The sequence below is a fragment of the Anarhichas minor genome, unplaced genomic scaffold, assembly GCF_050575085.1.
Source record: "Anarhichas minor isolate MPS153535 unplaced genomic scaffold, ASM5057508v1 ptg000007l, whole genome shotgun sequence".
NCBI classification, from domain to species: Eukaryota; Metazoa; Chordata; class Actinopteri; order Perciformes; family Anarhichadidae; genus Anarhichas; species Anarhichas minor.
In genome coordinates, this window is record NW_027466453.1 from 1,636,606 (window position 1) to 1,655,320 (window position 18,715).

The 18,715-nt window shown below is 41.3% G+C and overlaps 1 protein-coding gene across 1 annotated transcript in view; it reads right to left on the minus strand.

Annotated features, from left to right (window-relative positions):
- Window positions 1-18,715, minus strand: part of LOC142938728 (syntaxin-binding protein 4) — a 91,302-nt gene that overhangs the window by 38,102 nt on the left and 34,485 nt on the right. The window contains exons 2-6 of the mRNA XM_076082110.1: window positions 16,045-16,118; window positions 6,061-6,156; window positions 3,738-3,807; window positions 3,564-3,638; window positions 183-262 (exon numbers count right to left, since the gene is read on the minus strand). Of these exons, the coding sequence (XP_075938225.1) occupies window positions 183-262; window positions 3,564-3,638; window positions 3,738-3,807; window positions 6,061-6,156; window positions 16,045-16,118 (395 nt within the window). The remainder of the gene's footprint in view (window positions 1-182; window positions 263-3,563; window positions 3,639-3,737; window positions 3,808-6,060; window positions 6,157-16,044; window positions 16,119-18,715) is intronic.

Genomic DNA, 18,715 nt, shown 5'->3' on the forward strand with positions numbered 1-18,715 from the left:
TAGTACTCTGTCAAATATAGAACTTTTTACTCTTTACATAGAACTGAATGATAATGCCATTGATGCATTTTTGACATCAAACAGGACTTTGTACAGGAGTGTAAACACGGAAATTCAATTTCCCATACATGCCTCAGGAATAAAACAGAATGCGCAATAGGACTAAGTTGGGATTTGCCTACCTTGCTGTATGGGAGAGTTGCGTGTTGATCCTGTGCTGCTATTAGATCCATACTTCTCCAGCAACTCAGCAAATTCTCTCCTATTCAGGGAAACCAAAAGAGAAACATCAATGGGATAAGAGTTTGTCAGACAGATGCACACGTAGGCAGTTTTATTGACTAAGACTGTCTGAACCAGAACTGACCTTGAGTTGATGCCTACAAATAAAATATAATAGTTACGGAGGAACACAACATTTTAAATCATTATAGTGGTTTCATTTCAGATAGGGTCAGCTATTTAGCAGCAAGGTCTGTGTATAGCGGCCAGGAGACCACCCCGCCGGCAGGAGAGCGGCCAGCACTCAGCAGCTCCGTGAGACTGAAGCCCAGTCAGCAACTACAGCAACTCTCATCCAGACAGCACAGGCAGGGAGTCACAGGGGCTGGTGGAGTGCTGGGTCTAAACTGTGTAACGGCAGCAACAGAGATTTTGTCCCCTGGGATCAGACCCCCGGTGTCGAGGTTTGCTCGGGCTGAATTGGAGCTACTGCTAACAGAAGGTGCGTCTCCTGGAGCTGCGTCACGCTCTGCTCTCGCTGAAGTAGCCTCCTGGTGGAGGGGAGCATGAGGTCAGGGTGCATTTCATTGTGTCGTCTCTGCCGCTGTGGATTTAATCTAACAATCAAACTCAAATGTACATGGGCCATGGATGTAGCCTATCGTTTACAAGCTTTCTACGTCCTCTCATGTTGGACTGAGGACAGACTGGACGCTACAGTGACTCACTTTCTCCTCTCCAGGAGCCGGTGGTTTTAGAAGACGGGACGGGCCGGGGCTAGCTGGTTAGCAGCACAAACATTGACCTATTTGACACAACATCAACACTGCTACTTCTTCACATTCTTTTGATGATCTTAGCTCTTTTTGTTCATGTTTTCACTCAAATGCTGGTCAGATCTTACAGGTTGCACCTTCAGGCATAAATTAAACTGGCCTTGGTATAATCCTAGACTAAGTCTAAGACTAAGTCTAATTCATAGCCATGGTTCATTTAGATCTAAAGCCTTTCAGTCTGTTGGGCACCAACATTTAGATCAGTTGACCAGATTATGTCAGATACTCTCAATCTGTTACAAAAGATTCTGGCTCCAGGACAAATAAGGACTCCAATTGTTCTGGACAGCATAAAAAGACAACCTCAGGCTGCACCTCTTACACCCCCAAAGCTATTCCTTCAAGATGTCGGCGCTACCATGGAGCCCACACTGTCACTGCTGCTCTACCTGAAGAAATATGAACTCATTTCAACAAAGACAGAAGGCTCTACAATATGTGTTTGAAGGATATATCCAGGGTGAAAACTGGTTATAAAGATAAAGCTAAAGCTACAGATCACAGTGTGAAAGTGAACCCCCACATCACCTGACGATCAAGACAGAAAACAGTTCAATTAAGAAACAACACTGTTCCTGTGGTGCTAGGTAGGTCTATATTCAATGTCACAATCATTGAAATACATTAAGAATACCTTCAGTAGCTAGCATAGCATAGAAGTGCTAATGCAAATTATGATGTGCTAATGTACTCTGCTAATGTTGGCTCCTCAGGATTTTAGGTAGAAACGTAACCTGTATGTATAAATGTATATCTCCTTCAATCTCTCTGGGTAACGAGTATCTCTTTTACACGTTTAACCACGAGCTCCAAAACCAGCCTGAACATGAGGAACATCTGAAACCATTGCTGAGAGTCTGTGGAGCCGAGCTGGATCGTTGTCAGACCCTGGTCAGAGCTGGACCATGCTACGCTATGTGCGGGACTTAGTGAAGGGTCAATTGACACATCCTCTACTACACAGACTCGTGATTCGTTTGTGTTCTTCTCTTTACGTTCCTACTCGATTTACATTCCCGAGCCTCATGCTCCGTGTTGACTACTTCACTCACAGAGCAGCTGTCATTAAACTTGCATTCTCTCCAGTGGTCATCAGGAGGCGACTCCTCTGGTTGTGTCTAAATACTTAATGGGACATTCTGAGTCAAGGAAAAGATTTTTTGCAAAAACATGCATTTTACAGTATTTAGTAGAGAAATTATGACGCAAAGAAAATAAAAGTATATGTGCTCAGCAAAAGTATTTGAATGTTTGCCATTATCTACATTAACACACAATTCTAACCTCTCTCAGTCACTTTGACTAATGTTCCTACTCTTAAAGTCCCTGCTCTGTGTTCACACTGTGTTTCTGTTGCTCTGTCAACATCAGCCATCTGTCATGATTACATGCTATGATAACAGCAACGTCATTTGATTTTCTTTTCATGTTTAAACGCTGCCGCAGCTGCTAAGCATGCAGCTACCGCTAAGCTAGTTCTGACTTGTTTTTAAAAGAAGAAGAGGAAGTCTGTTGAGGGGGAGACAGACAGACAGACAGCATAATCCCCAATCCCCCCCATCCACTCTCCTCCCCGCCCCCCCCCCCCCCCCCCCCCCCCCCCCCTCCGTCCTCTGGGAGGGTAGTTAAAGCACAGAGCACGGATTAACTCATCTCGTCAGGAGCACAGCCCTAAATTAAGCTCTCTCCCCTCCTCAGTCTGCTGTCATTCCACCACAAAGATGGGAGGGGGAGGGTCATCACAACATCAGAGTGCTAATCAGCTCAAAATAACACTACACAAGACATTCACGATTTAACCTTCATGAATCTTAAGATGCCACTTGTCAGCACTCACATTCATGCAGTTCTACATATTCATATTAGGATCTGCACAATGAACAGTGTGCTCCTGGTGGCTGTGTCACAGTGCTATTACCTCTATTAATGGCTCATTTCCTGCACGTATCCTCTGCTGAGGTCCAAATCATGTTCACGTTCACGTTCATGTGCAACTGTCTTGCTCATTTAAATTACAAATCCCCTACAACCTTTGTCCATTTACAATTAATGATCATGTTGTCTGAAGGGGATTTGAGGGGAAGATGCAGTTGGACACTAATAGTACCAGCCATCAGTGCTGCCATGCTAATCAATACTGCTCTTCTATTGTATGCTGTACAAGTTTTTGAGAGGATACATTTATCATGCATGGTTGTATGAATAATTTATAATTTATCAAAAAACTAAATTCAGTATAGCTTTTATGGCAGCAGTTCAGTAAAAGTAAGGCTTTAATAATTACAGTGTGAGAATAAGCACTTTGAATATTCAGAGGAAAGTAAGAATTACAGTACTGTAGGTTAGAAGGTTAAGAATCTAACTCTCAATTGATTCATTGAGCAGAAGCCTGCAAACTCAATATTTTAGGTTGGAGGAAAATAATCACATAATGATGGATCCCAGTACAGGCACTGTGAGAACCATATCTAAGTACTGGTTCTTATACAAGGACACTTTGCTTACTTTGCTTCCTCATCTCTGGCTATGAGAAGGCGCATGAGATTAGTTGCAGAGGCTCCTCTCAAGATGTCCACAGCTCTGAAAAACAAACACACAGTCACATCATTGTTACAGCATCACCTCAGTCAATCATGCGGTTAAATGAATGACAGGAGCAGTAATTCTTTACTGGACTACCTTTCACTTGTGACTCCTACTAGACTGTCCCCGTTCACCTCCAAGATCTGGTCCCCTGGCATCAGGTTTCCTGTCAGAGGTCAGAGTAAGGTCTTTAGTCCTTTGGTACACATTGGAGGCATCAGCTACATGAAGAACTAACGTTAGGCTATAAACAAACTACACCATGGTCATGAGCGTGAGTACACACAACGAGGCTGGGAAGGTGAACTAGTCGGTGTGATGACGTTTAGTCGTCTTATTTAGCCACTTGTTAGCAACCGCCTTTTTTAAGACTCCTAAAAGCGGAATATATTTTATACCGAAGAACAAAACGTTAAAATATTTTAAACTCCAAAGACATTATTTGAGGCATCTAACCAGAAACCCATTTTAAAAAAAGAGTGTAGGGAATTACATAAATGACATAAAATGTCTTTTATTTGTAGGGAATTAACTGAAAATCTGTTATTGAACAGTGGTGATGTGAGCTACTTTGTGAAAAGATGGTGCTCTGCTGTTATAACTGCTTAATAATAATTATGTTTTAAATGTCAAGCTGTAATGATTTGAGTACAAAGAGTTCATATGTGCCCTATATCCATCATTCATGGCAGAGAGAAAGTAGGCCATGCCAGTGTTGTGGTGTAATGTATTCATGTTTTCAGAGAAGCTTGTTCTGTCGCTCCAGGTCCACTGTGTCATTCCTGGTGATTTCATCCACACTGTTCTACACTAGACACATATATAGGGGATATTTGCTGCCCTCTTTTAGGCGCTAAACAGTCCAATTGCATTTGTCCTTGTTTTTAACACAAGAAGAACAAGAAGAAGAAGAAGAAGAAAAGGAGGAGGAAGAAGAAGAACAAGAAGAAGAACAAGAAGTAAAGGAGGAGGGAGAAGAAGAAGAATCCAGGCTTCAAAACCTTCTTGCAATAAAGTGGCCATGTGTTTTAACAGTCTGCAGGCTTGTCTACACTCGTATTCTCCAACGAGGGGAGTGAGAAAATATCATGCTAGTTACTTGTCAGCATCCCACACATAAACATCAGGTTCTGCATATCGATTGACCAATTTGTTCAATAACGGCTATACATGTTTGATAAGAGGTGCTTCAAACATACGTGATAAACTATAAACAGTAGAATACGAAGCACAGGAGCACAGCAAAGTTGTGCTTTCTCTTTTGTTTTATATACTTTATACACTGGCTAAGAAGACGTCCAAATCATATATATATCTAAAGTAAACATTATGTATCTGGAGTGCCTTCCACCCAATAGCTGCACATTAAATAGGACAACCCAGTTAGATTTTTTGTGGGCTTCCTGGATCATTTGGCTTCCCTTCCTCTGTCACATGCAGGCTCATTAGAATAAATCACCCACGTCTTGAGAACTACCTTTACAAAGTTGCACCACAGTTTCCTGCAAGCCAATCAGAGCAGACTGGGCTTTTTGTTAGGAGGGGGGAAATACAGGTATATTCAGACAGACAGTATGAGAAAAATCAATCGTTTCTTGAACATTGAAGCACTAAACACGTTTCTAGTTGAAATCTCAAACACAAGTATGAACCTGAAAATGAGCATGATATTTCCCCTTTAAATATACATATGATTGATGATGAAGACAACAAATAGTGACAGCAGAGCCGGTCTGTGGTGTAGGAGGTAGAGGCGAATGTTAGGGGAGCCATCCATCTATAGGTCTGCCTCGAAGGAGGGAAGAAAGAAAATCCAAATGTAGAACTTTTGTTATTTTTTGCTTTTACTATTTAAATACTATTATTTCGAAATATTGTTTGAAAAAAAAGCCCACAACAGCATAACTTTGTAGACTATTAAAAAGTCCTGTTTTCTGTGTTGTGCAGTGCATCACCCTAAAAGCTAATTCATAAATTCATAAGGGAAAGTTGGAAAGACTATTCCGTTGTTTGAGGAATAACCTAAATCAAAATTTTAAAAACTACAGCTTTTCTTTTAATAGTGATCTGCATAGCTTAATCTCAAAGACATAAAGCTAAACAGGTCCTGTGTGAGTGAACACATGCTTGGTGGTGGAGTTGGCTGCGATGAATGGGGCACAGCTATAATCTGGCCTAGGGCACCACATTGGTCAGAGACGGCTCTGAGTGTCAGTATGTTTGATTTGAATTACGGCAGTTAGGGAGGGAGCTCATGTAGGACACAGCACCCTGAGCTGATCCACGAGCATTTTACTGCCTCTGTGTATTTTCTGTACTTATGTCTTCTTTGTATAATAGTTATCTTTGAATTGAAGTGATAAAAGTAATCCGGGCAAGTCATGACAAGAAAACGTACCTCGGATCACACGGTACTCACCGTCACTTGATGCAAGGCCACCTGGTAAAATCCGTTTGACGTAGACTCCAAACTCCTCTCCAGTTAGCTCCTTCACTCCACCGATCACTTTAATCCCTGTTGAGAGGAGAAGAAAAATCCCTTTGTCATTTTTAAACTTGATTTGGCTGCAAAATATAAACTCAAAAGTAGATTTTTAAGACTTCCTGTTTTTAAAGACTCTAACAACAACATGTAAATGGTGCTTTTATCAGTGAACTACTTGTGACAGTCACACAGTGACAGACAGTGGGATCGTGTGCACCACACGCAGTGATAACGTCCTTTTCTGGCAGTCCGGCTTCACTAAGGCGAGGATATACTACGCTTAAGTCACCACTACATTACTAAATATCACTATGAAAAGCTGATGAACTCCAGATGGAACAAATGCTAATTACAGTACATAAATTAATAATAATAACTTGGTACAGATGGGAATTTGAATATTGGGAACTCAGGGGAGTGAGGGGAAGGTCATCTGTCGGCAGCTGCCATTGTATTGTCATATTCCTTCAGAAGAGGAATGGGAGGTTCATAGAAGTAAACTTAAGCCTACCTAACCTAACTTTCTGTGAGTCATTGGTCAGCCAAGTTATCAGGCTCTCTTCTTAAACCTAACCAAGTGGTTTTGTTGCCTAAACCTGACTTTCTGTGAAGACGAAAGTTGATTTTGAAAAGAGGCTGTGCATGTGAAGAGCGTATATTGACCCACCGTCACTGAGACGTCCAACCTGATGCTAGAGTGGTACGAGGAGCATCATAGTCTGAAACTTACATGCCACTGACCAAGCTGCTTCATTTGATGCATTGATGTATGTACGTGTTGTCTGAACAGACACATTACAAACTAAGTAGAGTGCAGATCTCCTCCAGGTGAGTCTGCAAGGACCACTGCTGTAATGTTTGATTGAATGAATACAAGCAGAGCTGTGGAGCCTCGTCAAGCACACTTCATTCAAACTAAGAAACAAACGTTATACAAGCATCGGGCTCAAAGTGGTCGTACACGACACTTCATACACAAAGGTAAACTCACCACGCTGATGTGCAGCAGTGTGTGTACAAGTAGTTCTGTTAGCAGTTAGCCAAACACAAGAACCAAAACAGTGTGCAAAGTGTTTCTCTGGTCTCAGCTTTGTAACACCAGCTGATACACAGCTGAGACCACTAGGAGGCCTGTTAGGAGTCACTAGCTGAGTAGTGAGGGACGAGTCAGCAGGCAGTCAGTGGCAGAATAAAACAGAAAGTCACTAACTATGAGAGCTCCTTGAGCATGCAGCTCTAAAGGGACATCGAATATATTCTGCAGTTTGCTGCAGCAGAATGAGAGATTAGAGGTGGACAAACACAGAGGCTCACACACGCAGCCTCTCTCCAGGCTGACAACTGGCGGAGATAACTTAACACCCAATACGTTAAATCCTAGAACTGTGGAGTCCATTCTTTTTCTACACACTAGGCTAAAGAAGACAGTATAGACCTGTAAACATAAGGCTATCACTTTGTTAAGATTCACTGTTTATCTAGCCACTACTAAGGGAGGGGGAGAAAAGGAGCACTCAGACAGCTTCTCTGCTCCCAGCAGCATGATCAGCGTCTTGGCCTCCCTACTTCCAGCGCCCATGGCAACCATATCACTCATCTTTTTTGTGCCATTCCCACCAATCCCCCAGTCCCCGTTATCCAAAAATGAATATTGATTTAGACAAATAACGACAATATTATAGTGTCATTCAACTTCACCCGACTTCTGCTTTGTGTAATGTCATCAAAACGTTCTGCTTAGTTATTCCACTATATCTTCACAGAGATAGTAGTTGTTTTTGAATATTGTATAGAACCTTTAACAAACAACAAAACGTGATGACAAAAATTATTTGAACTGGACGAAGCTATGTGAATGGGCAAAGTGATTGCTCATTTGCACCTGTAGTAAGTATGTGTGAAGGTGTTGCTGAGTAAAGGAAAGAATATAAACAGCTACATGGGAAATAAAATCAAAGCATCGTATGACCTACACGTGTACAATACATCCATCTAATGTTACTATAGTGCTATTAAGAGTGAAATCTGACACTGAACTGCTGACTCTACAGAATGGTGGGACTTCTGTTAACCCTTTGTGTCAAGAGTAAACGACGCATATACCTGAATCCGAATATGTGAATGTGTGGAGATCCATACTGTGGATCGCCACGAGATGAAAACGCCAATTCTGTTTGCAACATATTTCACTAAATAGTTGTTTAATTTACTGCACATTTTATAAAAGTGATCACTATATTCTGTAGTCGCTCCCAACCCCCCACTGAGTCAGCGTGTAGCAGGCAGGGGGCTGACAGCGGACCACCTGGTTATCAATCAGGGAAACTCTTGCTGCGAGGAGGAGACTTGATTTCAACCATTTAAAAAACCTAATCGAGATATTGAAATTGTATTTATTTTTTACCTTGTATTTCAGTCAATATCCATCCATTTAAGATGTAACATGCTGTATGTATCATAGGTTTCATGGGAAATGAAACCGTTTCCGATTCAATGTCACCCAAATAAAGGGGCAGAGGTAAAAGTACAGTATGAGCAAATATATTTCATAATTAATTATATGCCAATATTTAATTAATTTGATGCTTTGAAGGCACAAAGATTGCGTTGCCATGTTAGGCCGATTGAATGTGACTTCCAGTAACCACGCCCATGTCCGGTCCTCTGTCTGAATACAGATACAGAGACAGATAATGAGGAGTCTGCACAGCTTTAGCTTACGGTATGTCTACCTTACGGTTGGTGAAGCATTCTGAATGAGAAGAAAATATACTCAGTTGCCAGTTTATAATCCACTAATGCAGCTGCAGTCAGTTGGTCAGTTAGTTGAAGAAGCAGCACCACCAACTAAAACACGCTAATGAAGCTCTAGCATCAGTTCAGTCAGGAAGATATCCTCTTGTATGCTTAGGCTGTACTTTATTTCTCCTACATCTGCCTTTAACTCCTCTCACACATGCTCACTCATTATTTCCTTGCTGTTATTGTTTGGGGCTGTCAATCATGATATCAGCTGTTCAGATCAGCTGGTCTCCTTTATCCAATAAGCAGAATGAAACAATGACATCGTCAGCCTATCATCTTGCTGCTGTCTCTTTAAATATGACTGTCTCTCTACCTTCAGTAGGTTCATGCTGCTGTTACACACCCCTCCACCTCCTCATCTCTGCCCAGTCCTCATCAGATCTTTCATCTTCATCAACTCATGAATACATTGAAGTGACTGAAGGCTAGCTGGTAAAGTCTTTTATTTAACCATTTGATCAGGGCTCCTTCATTGTGAGGCTGCTGTTGGGCTGTTACCACAAAGATAAAATGCTAACACTAATTGGGTCTGGAGCCAAGTGGCGCGTTAATTATCGCCTGTTGGATGAATGGGGTTATAAAGTTCCCTGTCTCAGTCCTCCCTCCCTTTCTTACTCTTCTCTGAGGAAGAGAGTCTCTTGTTCTTTTGTTCTGCCTCAAAGCAGAACCTCCCCGAGCCTATCTTCAGAGAAGAAAAACATCATATGAATGCATAATATAAAATACATGCCTCTCTCCCTCCTCAGCTGCACATTTTGTTTTCCAAATCATTATATCCTGCTCAAGATGTATCAAGGTTGTTTGCATCGGAAGGATTAAAAGTTCCAACACTCGAAGACCTTGTAAAGATCACAAAATTAAATTTGATGAAAAAGGCATAGTTGCTTCTAAAAATGGTTTATAATAACCCAGATGATACATGGAAAATGGATTGTATTTATATACTTCTAGTCTTAGCAACCACTCTACAACACAAGCCAGCATTCACCTGTTCACACACACACACATTCATGCTGACAGGCGCATACACTTTCACACACACACAATTTGGGATTCAGTAAGGGCACTTGGTCATGTAGACCAGGGACCAGGGATCGAACCACCGACCTTCTGATAGTGGAGCACTCTACCTCCTGAGCCACAGTAACCAAGAACATGTTCACAGATTCAAGGGTTTCAGGGATTCAAGGATCATTTATTGTCACTATGCAACACAGGGATGTACAACGAAATTCAGTTGTTGCCCATTTGTAACACAATAAACACACGACAAACTAAACTAAAACAGTTTTACATTCCTGTGCTGCATTTCTGAATTTGTATCATAAGGAATGTAAACAGCAGCAACAAAAACAATTCTCTGGTTCAGATAATATGGCCGACATATTCCCATTAAATATCAACATTGTCCATCAACTCTGACTTCAACACAGTGTCCTTTGTGGACATCAGCAGACTGAAAAGTGCTTCTTTGAGCCCAATCTGACGGAGATGATGTTCACTATGAACCATGCTGAGGTGATGCAGCTTTCAACTGCATTAATAACTAAGGGATTAGCATGTGCAGTCCTCAGCGTAGGACAGCAGGACTGTAGGCTACAGTGTGGACAACACACACTCTCCTGCTGTGGAGGCTTCAGGAGTTCAGGGCGGGGGTCTTTAGGCTTTATGTATTGGAACAGCATGTACATTTGCACATGCTCATGTTGGACGAATATAAGCTGCTTTACTTCTCACCTGTGTGCTGATTAAACACTGCGGGTACACACACACACACACACACACACACACACACGCACACACACCTTCAGCATTTGTTACACTTCTCTCCTCACATGTTATGCCTTTCACTTCAACCTTTAGCTCAATAAATTACATCTTTACCTCCAGACATCAGGTTTATGTGGCTGAAACAAAAGCATACACGTGTAATGAGCATTCCTCCTTCAATGCGTGTTTTAATGCTCTAAGACTAAACTGTGACGGTGTAATTGTTATTGGTGGTGAGTTCATTTGACTGTCTGATGCATTAATGTACAGTATAGATAGAGAGACACAATGAGTCCCACCGTCTCAACTCGGCATGTCATTTCAATTTGCTTAATATTGTGGATCAACTGCACATAGGCTCATTATGATGATATACACCGTATATGAATTACATAATGCATTAATTACTGAGGGCTGTAGTTTTGACTTGTTATTTTAAGTCTACGAAGGCCCATCAGATCCCATTATATTCATAACTCAGTACCGGTACAGAATTCATTCTTCAAAGTCTTATAGTCTTACTCAGCTGATACATTAAAGGCAGTGGTGGGCCGTCACTGTCTTCTCTGCTGGCCGAAACAGAATCACAAAGTTATAGCTATTTTATAATTTTTCATAAATACACTACATGTATTCAATTTTTTTTCCCATTATCTTATTTTCTCATTGCACAGCTACTGTCTTCCTCAGTTGCTCTGCTTCCAGTGCAGCTTGTTTTAAGTAGAGCTTTTATCCAATCAGATTTCACCTCTGTGTCTCTAGGTAAGAAGAGAGGCCCGAGGCCTGCAGACTCACACGTGAATCCATGTGCACTTTAAGTGAATGGGGACGATATTGTTGATTGTCATAGTCTTCAACCAATCAGATCTTTAGTTTGACATGTTAGGCGTATTCTTTGACGTGCTCAGAGCTGTCTAGCTGGCCTACAAGTACGTCCGCATTAACGTGCGGCGTGATTGGTCAGTGGGCTAGCGTGACTGTTTTGAAGATGAAAGCTAGCTAGCAGAACTTAGTAGTTAGTAGTAAGAGTTCAAGTGGAAAGATATGTAAGAAGTTATGACATTGACATGACATTTTTAGCATTTTACTTGGTGTAGCTTTGTTTTTTTAACACTCAATGGCTGAAGGAGGAGAAACGGATTTCTCAAGAAGGACATTTCAGGAAAAAATGGTCATCGTAAGAAAGGGTCGGTCAACCCCACAGCTAGCAGCCCTGACCCAGCCAGGAAAAGGATTTGTATGAACGGTATTTCTGGCTAACAGCGTCGGAGAAGCGTTCCACATTTCATGGCTGGGAATGCATTTTATTTGCAACTGAGCGTCTTGGTGTTCGGAGCTACGCTAACCTGAGTTGGCTAACCAAGGCAGCAACACGACACCATAGCACGATAGGACACTTACAAGATACGGTGCTTTTGAAAGCTTTTGCTGAGACCCGAGTGGATCTACAACTCAACGAACACGTTCACAAGAGGACCTCTGGCTGGAACTGAACCGCACCGATGTTCTGTACAACCGCGTCATTAAACTCTTTGTAATCAAAGAAAGGAGGATGGACTTTGTCTTTAAGGGAACAGCAGCTTTGGTAAGTGAACTGCTTTGTTTTTACATCTGCAGTAGCGTTACTACTGTGTTCATTTGTCTGGTGTCGTTTTGATTAATATGGTTAATATTGTTCCCTCTGATTTGAATAATATTTGAATGGCTCGTGCTCTTCAGTGTGCGGCGGAATTCGTGTTTTAGTGCCGCAGTGTTGCTGGATTGATTTGTCATGCTTTGTTGTCATATGTGATTTTGCTCTGGTTTATGCTCTTAGATGCTTGTTTAAAAAAGGAGATGCACTTATGACTTCTGGTGACTGCTAGTTCTCTTGAATACCTATGTTGAATACACTTATTGTAAGTCGCTTTGGATAAAAGCCCGTATGCTAAATGACTGTAATGTAATGTGACTGGTTCTTGTGAATTTGTTCTCGTCATTGTGTTAATTACATTGATTTTGACTATATGCATTGTCTGTTAATGACGACGCATCCCGTCATGTGCGTATTCATGTATCTGTTTTCTTTTACAAAGCAATAATTATGGTCTGGAGAAATGGGGATTGTGTGGCGATTGCTTTAGCCCTGTTTGAATCAGTAGGGAACAGCTAAGCGCTGCGGGGAGAGTTTTCAACGTGTGAGCTGCTGTTGGTTTTCCTGCTAAGCTAGTTTAGCATAGTGTGCGTCCCAGAACACACGTGCATCACCAGAGTACAATGTTTTTCTTCCGTGGTGGGCGTGTCAGACAGCACGTTGTCTGTGACGTTGGGTGGGTTGCCAGTTTGAGCACAGTGGCTCCACCGAAAGAACATTATATTTCCCACAATTTAAGCTTCTGCATTTTCCAAATGCACTAGTATTTTTCAAACGTATTGTTCGGTTCGTAAGTCTCGTACCAAACGGTTTAATAGGAATACGTGTATTGTTACACCCCTAGAAACAAATAATAACCGTAGCTGTGGCGTCATAATGAGGTTATTAGGAGGTGGTTCAACTGCAGGACAGCACAGAAGGCCCAGGTATAAAATGCACGGCCCGCCACTGCTTAAAGGTGCTTTATTCAGAATCCAGAGCATAGCTACTGCGTCCACACGGCACTGTTGTAGTACTCAAGACCGGTTCCTGGTGGTGGTGGTGTCATATTGTGTTGCCGATGTGGTGATTGGTTTTCACTTGCGTAGGCACAAGCTCCACCAGTGTGATGGTGTACGGATAAAAACAACAGCAGCTCTCTGCATGCTTAACCCAGCTGAGTTAAGTGGGTTAGGGCTTTGCCACATGACCTACTTCTTCTGCTAGACTACTGTTCTGATACTTAACAAGGATACCTACACTGCAGAGAAAATCCCTTTAAAAGTAGGACTTCAATTATTTCAGCGATTCAAAATCACACTCCATTGCCAGATAGCGGAGGATGATTGAGCAGGGCTACATAAATTATGTTGTCAGTTTAAGCTCAGCATGTGATTTGGACTTTACAGAAATAAATGTATTTTTGTTCGTGATGAATGATCTAACATAGTAGACTTTTACCGAGAGGATCACATTTTAATGCCACACCCTTCATACCCAACAAGTGACAAACATACAAACAGAAAAAAAGAAGAAAAAAGTGAATATGGCCACCAGAATCATAACTAATGGACCATGTGACTATTTGTAAGGTGTCACTCAGAGAACTGATCCCAGCCTTTCAGCTCTTTGTTTTTGTTTTATCACACACGACTTTAGTGTTTTGGTTCAGTCTCATTACCTTGTTTCCAGCAGCAGGCAGCTGTTTTCAGTGAAACCGCTCTAATAAACCCACTGTACTCTACCTGCTCAGCAGCAAACAGCAGAGAGACACAGTTAGAGACGAGCTGGTGGACATAGTGGAGCATTTAGCAGCTGAAGAAAGATATTTCTCACAGGAGTTGGTGGAGACCAAAAACAAAATAGAAGGTCTACAGCAGGGGTCGCCAATTGGCGGACCGCGGTCCGGATCCGGACCCAGACGCCGTTGTATCCGGACCCAGGACCTAAAATCGATTTTATTTTGACAGGGCGCTTCTATTTTAACCGGCGCAGATTTTTCAGCCTTTACGGCACTTGTTCAGTGGTGCAGGAAACGCACCGACCAATGCGTTGTAAATCACATCACGTGATGCAGCTCAGCCAATCAAATATGGGTATTCTGACAAGTTTCCTGACTCGAGTGATATGTACACACACCGGGGGAGAGACGAGGAAAGAGAAGAAGAGCAGGAGAATAATACGTGAGTCAGAGAAGTTATTTCACATGACGTTCTCCAAAAAGAGAAAAGTGGTCAAAGAGACCAGAGAGACCAGATACTTTAACCAAGAATGAACAGACTCTTATAGGTTAATTCTTCACACGGACAGTTTATAACCAGTGTGTCTCATATGTTCAGAGACTGTGACGATTATTAAAAGCGGTAAATGAAGCGACACTACGAGACAAAGCACAACTCTTTTGAACAAACGTACCCACTCACATCTAAATGAAGACACAGAAAATAAACCGAAGAGTCCAATATGATCAGAATCCTAACGCATGAATTCACTGTCCAACAATGATGTTAACAGAGGAATAGAGCAGAAACAAGTAGTTTAATAACCACAGATAAAGTCCATGCACAAACATTTCTCTTTTTAAATTACAAAATTATAATATTGTGTCTTTTTTATTGACATCACTTCACACCTGAATGAACTGAATTTAAAGCTGCAGGACAATTCAGTGAAATACATTTTTCTAAAATGAATTACTTTATTTTAAGATGCACATTTTTCAAAAGCTTTCTGTTATGTCAGTTATTCTTTATTTCAGCCCTTATTGTACTTGAAATGAGAATTTATTTATGTATTTCTATGTATTATTTATAATCCATCCAGTTAAATTTGAAAAGTCAGAATAATAATTGTTAAAATATAATTGATGTGTACTTTCTTTATTTGATTTGACAGTTGTTGACTACACAGAGACGTTGTTACTACTACTAGGCTTCTTGAATATATATATATATATATATGGCACTAAATAGTGCAAGTTAGATATTATTGTAATGTTCCGGACCTTTGCCCGAGGACATTTTCTCAATCTGGACCTTTTGAAATTTTAATTGAATACCCCTGGTCTACAGAGACCCTGCCCTCTGCCTGTATTGTCTTCTTATTTTGCTGTTTGGGACTCTGCTGGACCTCAGTACACCGAGGGCTGTGTCACAGCAAAGAGCATTTGGACATTACGTGGCTGTATAACCCCAAGCCAATGAACAGGGTGTACAGCCCGTTCTCATTCCCAGGTCAAAAAACACCACTTTGCCGCGCCCTTCAGTGTCCTGTGGCACAGAGAGAGCAGACAGGCCACTGCAGGAAGAAGCTGCCTTGGGCTGCATTCATTCAAAATCCGGCACCTTCCCTCAGGTTTTTGAGGAGATGTGGTTGGGTGTATTTGTGCTGTAGAACGTATCCGCCATGAAACAATGAATGACAGCTTTAATCTCATCTTCAGTGTGGGTTAAGTGTTTTATTCTCTGTGAGGTTACATGTTGTCTCTGCATCAGTGTGGGTTTCCTCTAATTGCTCCAATTTTTTTCCCACAGTTCAAACACAATTGGAGTAAGTTTCGTCTACTGTAAGTGTTAGCCGTGTGATAGACTGGCAACCTGTTTGTAACCCAGTGAATGCTTCATATAGAATGAATTACAGAGATGAAGAGGACATTAGTACCTGCAGGAAACACATTAGTACCTACAGATTTCATTCTATCCATGTTTGCTGAAGAGAAAAAAAGGACTTACCCAGGCCGTTCTCACAATCAGTAAACTCCATGGAATGAACAGCTCTGTCTACTCCGTATGGACCCATTAGTGTCCTGTTAGAGATGGAGGGATGAGGAGGATGGAGAAAACAGGAAGAAAGAAACAGAAGACAGGAGAAAATAAGTAGATCACAAACTACTTCTGTACTTGCTTTCCCTTCACAGATTAGACCCTTGAGTTGCAGAGCGTCACAGTCAGACTGTGACTACTCACTGTTAAGGAATTTGACTATGTGATGAATACAGAGCCTTACGTCTGTCTCAGGTAGTTTGTCCTCAAGCCTTACCGCTTGTGTCCACCAAAGCCTGTTTTCCAGCTGGAGCACTTAAGAGAGTTTTGGAGACACAGTGTTGATCATGTGAGAAGCTTTGGTTGCCTCTGGTTGCTATGATGTGGAATATCCGCAGAAGTAAAAATGTTGGTGGAAGGTAGACTACTTGATCTGGCCCTTGTTCTGGATGAGAAGAAGGCTGAAGCACGTAGGAAGTGATACATTGGTAATGCAGTCATTCTGGATACAGTAAGTCTTTTCCGGTGACACTACAGTTTTGTTGACACTATCTATCATCACTTGCTGAGCGTTGCAGAAATACACCTCTGGATGGATGGACTCAGAGGTGTATATATAGCATGTGACTCCATGTACATTCTCAACATAAGAGCAACTCAGAATTTCTAGTTTTATTCTTGGAACAATATGAATGATATGGAGTTAGTCTGTACCAGTATTGATCTAGAATTTACCTCCTAGTAATATAGAATATATCATATTATAGAATATGTGTGAAATATGTTCAATGTGTCATGTTACAGGCTTTGTTCAAACTGTTGGCTTTGCTGTTGTATTCCTATTCATTGACGTATAGTATGCAGACAGATCAATAGTACAACAGTTGTATACAAGGTCTCCATGACTCGTTCTTTTTTTGAATGAGGTTTCTTATCCTAAGACTTAGGATAAGAAACCTCATTCAATATATATCGGAGTGCGATACCTCAAAGGTATCGCACTCCGATACTCGCCCTGTAGTAACTTATACTTGTCAAAGGCTAAGACAAGATCACTTAGGACCTTGTCTTAGCCTTTGACAAGTATAAGTTACTACAGGGCGAGTATCGGAGTGCGATACCTTTGAGGTATCGACTAAAATAAGCCGGTACCAAGTAGTATCCAAACTTCTCCAGTCAAACAATGTCTGCAATCAATCCTTTTTGTGTTCAGATCTATTTGTACACTGATAAAAACATAATGCTTGATCTACTCATAAATATTAAGGCAACTTTTTGCATCATCATGTTTCTTTAGTTTGGTAACCTCCGTCACAGCATTTTGCTAACAGCTTTCTGCTCTAACAGTGTGTTTTGTTTGGCAGATCGAGCACAATGGCTTCATCAGAGCTGATGCTGATGCTATACAGTGTTTTCATCGTGCTGGTCATTGTTTATGTCTTGAAGGTTTTAGGTTGTCCCTATTTACTTATTGTTACATAATTAAGAAGTATTGCAATAGTTTCCACAGATGTGGCCCTGCATAACTAGCTCATTTTAAAGATAGTTTACAGATTTGCACATTTTAAGATATTTCAATTTGAACTAAACATTGATTCATAGTTTGATATGAGGACTTTGAATTTTAGAAGTTAATTATGACAGGAGTGACCTTTCCTTTGAATTCTGCTTTTGTTGTTTGGACACACTCTGGTTTAGCTGAATTTGCCTTATTCCTAATCCATCTAACATTGACTCAATTAAAGAACATCAGTTTGCTCAGGCTGAACACTAAAAAGATGGTGCATAAGATAGCATTGAATAGCAGAGATAAACCAGTGCACACTTATATCCATGCCTACCTGTAAAGACTACTAGCAACACTTTGTTAGTTCATTGTAGAGATTATCCTGTTCATAGTTTTGGAAATCTGGAACAAGGTATTCTCAGCAATGGACTTCACACTTCTCCGTCTGGTTGCCACCCGAACGACATGGAGGAATATCAATATTTCAGATGCAGAGGGTTCCTCAGTAGTGAAACTCTGGGGCTAATTGAGGACACGCTGAACTTCAAATGACAACACTGTGCTTCTGAAGGAGAGCAGCAGCAGAATGTAGCATTCATACAGTCTGAAGACAGGAAGCAGTGTGTGTAAGCAAAGAGCACGTTTTCAAATTTCTATTTTAAACAATGATGTTTTCTTGACAAACAAAAAATTCTTAGCTTAAGTTTCATTGGTCACGTGATCACAACTGAGTCATCTCCATGACAACAGAGCAAACTCCATCAGCATTTCAACAGACCTTTTTCACGGCAGACATGTTGACCTGTCATAGATGGAAAGCACAGGTCTATCTGATACATTAATGATGGCTGCATTCCATTTCAGGGAGGCTCCGGTACTGTGCATGCTGGCTCACTGGAACAGTTTCCTGGGACACTTCTTGGAACTGAGCCAATGTGAATTTCACCTTTTCCTGCTACGACAAGTCAAAATGTCTGCTGTGGAAAAGGTCTCAGATGAATTTAAGCCTTTTCACACTGGGAACGAAAACCTAGAAAACCAAATGGGTCAGTGGATCATTATCCATTTGCTGTGTGACGGTATGAACAGAAGTATCACACTGACCTCATGATCTATTAATCACATGAGCAAAAG